This window comes from Etheostoma spectabile, chromosome 4, assembly GCF_008692095.1.
Source record: "Etheostoma spectabile isolate EspeVRDwgs_2016 chromosome 4, UIUC_Espe_1.0, whole genome shotgun sequence".
NCBI classification, from domain to species: Eukaryota; Metazoa; Chordata; class Actinopteri; order Perciformes; family Percidae; genus Etheostoma; species Etheostoma spectabile.
The window spans coordinates 695,688-702,019 of NC_045736.1; the positions used below are offsets into that span (position 1 = coordinate 695,688).

At 42.2% G+C, this 6,332-nt stretch overlaps 1 protein-coding gene across 2 annotated transcripts in view; it reads left to right on the top strand.

The window, feature by feature from the left end:
• rubcnl (rubicon like autophagy enhancer) overlaps nucleotides 1–6,332 on the top strand; it is a 47,032-nt gene that overhangs the window by 9,857 nt on the left and 30,843 nt on the right. For both annotated transcript variants that reach the window (XM_032514334.1, XM_032514332.1), the window contains exons 4-6: nucleotides 1,120–1,346; nucleotides 2,010–2,107; nucleotides 5,118–5,409. In XM_032514334.1, the coding sequence (XP_032370225.1) occupies nucleotides 1,120–1,346; nucleotides 2,010–2,107; nucleotides 5,118–5,409 (617 nt within the window). The remainder of the gene's footprint in view (nucleotides 1–1,119; nucleotides 1,347–2,009; nucleotides 2,108–5,117; nucleotides 5,410–6,332) is intronic.

The window sequence follows — 6,332 nt, forward strand, 5'->3', positions numbered from 1 at the left end:
GGCATAAGTATACACCCCCATATGTTAAAATACAAGGGGCATAAGTATACACCCCCCTTTGTTAGAATACAGTAAATGTGCTGTATTTATATAGCGCTTTTCCAGTCTTAACAACTGCTCAAAGCACTTTTACATCTATAGGAAACATTCACCATTCACACACATTCATACACTGTGGCCGGGGCTGCCGTACAAGGTGCCACCTGCTCATCAGATAAACATTCATACACATTCACACTCGGATGCGCAGCACCGGGGGAAACTCGGGGTTCAGTGTCTTGCCCAAGGACACTTCAACAATGACTGCAGGATCGAACCACCAACCTTCCGATTGGCAGACAACCGCTCTACCACTGAGCCACAGACGCCCCATACATACATATACAGGGGGCATAAGTATACACACCCCTATGTTAAAATACAGGGGGCAAGTATACACCCCCCTATGTTAAAATACAGGGGACATAAGTATACACCCCTATGTTAAAATACAGGGGGCAAGTATACACCCCCCTATGTTAAAATACAGGGGACATAAGTATACACCTCCCTATGTTAAAGTCCCATAGAGGCAGGCAGATTTTTATTATTAAAGGTCAGTTATTGCATGGATCAGGATACTATGCATCCTGATAAAGTTCCCTCGGCCTTTGGAATTAGCCCTTCCCCCGCAAACACATCATCACATATCCCTTACCATACCTAAAGATTGGCATGGTGTTATTTGGTGTTAGTTAGTTAGCTTAATAGCTGGTTAGATTTACATTGAGAGATGATCTTATGGAAAGTTCACCATGCCAATCTCTAGGTATAGTTTAATGAAGGCATTAAGATAAAAAAAATTGTATTCCTCTTTTTAGTCAACTTTAGCATAGATGTGAAAACTTATGAGCACACTGCATGCAGCTAAATATAAAAAAGGAAAGCACAAGCAGGTTTTTGTTAATGAACAGCTGCTGCTTTCAGTGTTAAAGGAATGTTATTGTCACCTAAAACAATTAGTTATATTTCCACTCGAAACACATTCTGGCCTACAGGTTTAGAGAACAGAGTGTGTGAGGTTGTTGGTTTATTCCAGATAGGACAAATCTGACTAAAGTGAAACATAACTTCTTATAGCTCCAACTCCCCGTCTCCTGCGTCTGGTTTGCTGTCTCTGGATCGGTGTGGGTACCTGGCAGACACCGGTGCAGAGGATGTGGGACCCAAACAGGACCCCTGTCACCAGCCGTCCCCTCCAGAGGACAAGAAGCCGCGCTGTGTCTCCGCCTCAACACATCCCAATAGGCTCCAACATCCCTTCAGCGGACAGCAAGGCCACGGCTCTGATGCCCCCCACTCATCAGGTAGATTAAATCATTACTGGTGTATCTTTAGTGGCTGTGTACACCTGCTGTTTCCCAGAGGCCTCTGTGTTTACCCAGAATCCCCCTTCTCCCTACAAACAGGAAACACTCCCTACTGAAAAAGAATTAGTCTTTTTACACTCACTTGTACAATGAAAAGCTTTTACTTCCATTTGATTGGAGAGATATTTGTCTGTGTAAGGTGGTTTGAAACTCCAAATTCACTGTTTTATGGGTTGATCATATAAGGTTGTGTGTATAATCTCTGAATCAGCAAATGCACCGTTAACTCCAAAAGTCCGATACATGTAGTGGATTAAGTGCAAAGTTTGCCTCTGATATGAAGTAGAACTAGATAAAAGTCCAGAATGTATATTTCTCGCAAGTACTGCGCTGGCAGTTGGTGCTGCAATTGCTGCTGGTAGCACCATAATAACACAATCGGGATTGGCTCACTCATTTGTTCGTTCATGTTCATTCATATGGAAAAGGCTACCCGCCAAAAAAGGCCAAAATGCCAACACGCCAACATCAGATGCATGCCCGTCTACTCACCAATCAAAAGGAAAACGCAACACACGTACTGTACGTGGTGACAACACGCCATAAGTATGTCATGGGAAGTTCTTTAGTGCGTCTGTTTGTGTGGATGTGTTTTGCCAGGCGTCTCTACCTCATCACAACCCAGCAAAGAAAGAGGGAGCAGTGGTATCTCAGAATTCTCTGCAGACATCTTTAAGAGCAGTTGTGAGCTGGAAAAGGTACAGTTACACTTTTTATTACTTATCTGTCCCTGACTAAATTAACTCTAACCCCCAAATTCCAAAGGATGGGGAACAGCTGCGGATCGGCTCCGGAACTGAGTAATTTGGTTCCCATTAAAGTCAATGTGTATTTCCACAAAGCAAATAAAACAGCCGGTTAATTTTTAAACTAAAATACACCGTGCTCACGGAGGATCATATCTCCCAACACTACATCTTGAAAACAGCACAGAGTTGTTCCCTCTCTACTCCTCTGGATGGACACAACCTGTTGTTGGTTTTGTGGTTCTATTCTCGCGAGATCTCATGGGTCGTCGAGACTTCAGCTGTCAGTCATGGCCGCAGCTGTTCGGCAACAAATCCGGACCTAGTGGGTGTTGACAGACGGCGGAGCACAGGGCCAATCCGCGGAGCACAGAGCCAATCCGCAGCCGTTCTGTATCCTGTGGAATTTATGATTTAGTTGATTAACACTCATAAGATTTTGTTGACTCATTGATTTCTTGATTTAATCGACAGATCTTTAAAACCCCAAAAAACGCCCAAATAAGTTGCGTCATTCTGACCTATATTTAGTTTTCTAGTGGTGGTGCCCTCTAGTGGCCACATTCATTATGACGGGAGCAAAGCTGCCAAATGTCCTGGTAAGGTGGAAGGTGTGGGGGTGGGGGGTTTCAAACAAACACAGGAGACCAGGGTTAATGTCAGAGCTACAGTACATCACGTTCTGGGTCATGTGTTAACCTTCAGTCACGTCTGATTTGAACGGCGTTTGGTGTTTTAAGTTCCCAACGTTGCCTTCCAGGCAGCGGTGCCCGGTAGGCACTAGGATTAGGCAATGATTAGGGTCAGGGTTAAGGTTAGGGTTAGGTGCCTTGAAGTCAACGGTCACAGCAACATTGGGGGCTTAAAACACCTTTGGGGGCTTAAAACGCCATTTGAACCCAAACATCCATCTTTTTTTATCAACTCTACTCAGTAGTTTTGAAAAAAAAACCTGTTCCCCTCCCTCTCTACCAAAATGATGTGTGGTGAGCGACTAGCGTCGTAAGGCTGCCGTGCATCACCCAGATGGGTGCTACAAATTGGTGGTGCTAGAGCTTAGTCCCCCCCTCCCCCGAAGTGCTTTGAATGTCTATGATAAAGCACTATATAAATGTAATGAATTATTAAGTATTATTATTAAATCTAACCAAACTGTGACAATTTCACAACTTTACCAACTTCTCTGATTTAGATATGAGGACGTATTACCTTATTAGAGGCGCTAATTTATAAAAAGTCTCCTGTGGGTCGTATTAGAGGGGAGGAACAAACAACAGATATCAGCCTTTTATTTAGTCGACTGGTGGAGAAATCTTAGTGGACTAAGACCAAAAATGACCGTTAATTTGAATAATCAACTAGGTAGCAGCAGCCATATTTAATACTACTTTTAGTAGTTTTTTTGTACTTTTAAAGATGCGTGAATGTAAACTCTGAGGAAAACTATGGTAAAAAGCACAATTTCTAGGTGAGTTCACTGTGTTAGGGTAATCTTCAGGGAGCTTTTTAACACACCAGATTGACAATGTTTTAGCTGTCGGACTCAAATATCAGTGTCATCTCTTAATCTATTTGAAAATATAAACATGAAGTCTATCTTCTCATGTGACTCTGGAAAGTGGCGCAGGATTCTGTTTCGTTGTACCCACAAAACCATCCACTAGACCGGTTTACTGCTCCAGAAACAGCAGTTCTTATGATAGTTAATGTGTATGAGAGAGTGCTCCTAGCATACTTTTATCATTTCATAATGACCAGATAATGAAAAAAATCATCACTGAAGTAAGAGAGACCAATGCGCTCAGAGCAGACAACTGTCGGCAAGCATGAATGGATATATTAATAATATGAACCTGATTTCTCTGTGTGCCAGGTAATCATCATATCCCGTATGTGACCAAAGACGGGATAAGCCTCATAAACCGCAACATTCAAGTCCATGGTCAGGCCCAGATGTACTTGCGTTTGTGGGGTAGCTTTGCAAAAATGCTAATTAAAAACACGTCATTCATAATTCCTAAAAAATTTATACTATTATACTGAATGAATTAAGTGATGGATTCTAATTATTTGAAATGTTTTTGTTTAAAAAAGGTTGTTGTTTAGGGAATACATCACTGCTGGCGCTAAATTGTATTTCTTTATATAGACTTCTTTTCTGCCAAAAATGTGTTGCGCTGGTCAGGGGGTACTTGGCTTAAAAGTAATTCAAAGGGGGTACATTATTGAAAAATGTTAGGGCTTAGGGGTAGGGGTTAGGGTTGGGGGTTAGGGGTACGGGTTTAGGTTAATATTAGTGTTAAGGGTTAGGGTTGGGGGTTAGGGGTAGGGGTTAGGGTTACAGTTAGGGTTAGGGGTTATGGGTTAGGGTAAGAAACACTGCTTTAGAGCGTAGGTTGTGCACGTCTTCAGAAATTAACAACAGTTCAAGGCCGTAAGCATAAAGTGAACATCGGGACGGGGACGGGGCTAATGTGTGCAGATGCCCGTTGTAGAAAATCAATATAAATTAGCCTATATAGTGGGGGGGGGACACATCTTTTGCATATTTAAATATTTGGGGGGGAGATGTGTAAAAGTACGCTGGGATGTATGCAAACAAAGGATTTTGCACCACTGCCTGTCCGCGCATTGTTAAAAAGCTAATATATCTGGGCGATTAACACACATGAATCAAACAACAGGCTAGCTCCGTCTGTGGGTTTAGCAATACTTAGCGCCCAGCAACCAGTTTACCTACGGATTGAGTCAAAATGAACATTCTGATTAATAGTGTATGGGTTGTTGGTGAAATAAAGTGAAATAAATGAGAAAAATGATTAACGTGAACATGCATTAGATGCATTGCATGTCTCACAGAAAACAACGTACGCAGAGTGTGTACAGGATAACTGCTGCCGGCACCTCCGACTCTGGATAACAAAGTGTACGTATGTTGATATTACAATGGCTGTGTGTGCAGGAGAATGCTCATTTTGTCGTGGTGGACATGGTGCTGGAGGTGCTGGAAGCTGTGAAGTGGAGTCTGAGCTACAAGGAGCAGACACACTGCAACACGTGCACAGACAGACACAAGAGCGCAGCAGAGGACAAACACAGACACACGCAGAGCTGCAGTTCAGGCGATCCTGCACAAGACAACACCGAGACATCACACGGAAACATACACACACACCGACGCACGCAGGATGAAGAGGAAGCTGAACATCCGCCAAAGACTTTTTCTGTCCTCTCCAGTGACAGCGGGTTTGAAGGTGAAATGATTGACACTGCTCATTTACACAGAATATGGAAAATAAGAATCACATTAAGTAATGTATAGTTTATAGAAATGCTTTTATTTTATCAAAAGTCAAAACATTTTGACTGCATATGTAGCTTTCTCACTCACAATTCGGTTGACATAAAGCCTTAAAAAAGTTCCTTAGCTATCATACAGTAGAGTTTAGCAAATCAAGCAAAACAATGATTACATTTTCACAGCAACCTGTTTTTCAGATTACCAAAACTATCTACTTCTGGGAGACTTCCTGAGTCTTAATGTCAGCAAATCTGCCAAATTATGCTTAGTGTAATTACAGTTGAAAACAGTTTCTCATCTTTTTGGCTTAGCAAACTTCTAGGTGGGTCAATATTTATTGTGAAACTAAATTGACATGAGGTGCCTGATCAGAATTTGCAAGGGGCTGGATTTTGCCCGCAAGCCTTGACTTTGACAAATGTATTAGACGGTAAGAATGAACAATCGACATCATAGGACAGTTTGGAGAACTTGATGCATTTTACTTATGGCGTTTTTCCACCACATGGTACCTGCTTGCCTCGCCTCTTCTCACCTTTTTTGGAATTTCCATTACGAAAAAAAGGAGGACGGGGCACCTCGTGTCGAGCAGGTACCATTAATGGAAAAACACAATTTTCTCAGGAGAGACATGTTTGCAGATATGCAAAAAGATTTATTGTGCAGTGTCAGGTTCAGGACACTTAAACTTAAATCAAAGACGGTCAAGCAACAAAACGAGACGCAGACGGTAATGAGAAGTTAATAGACTATTGCAAGAGGGAAGCACACACAAGGATTAACCTATCTGCAGTGTAGCTCTCGGGTAACTTCAACTATTTCTCTGTAGCTCAGTCGTTTTTATTAAACACACACACACACAGATTCACAGTTGTT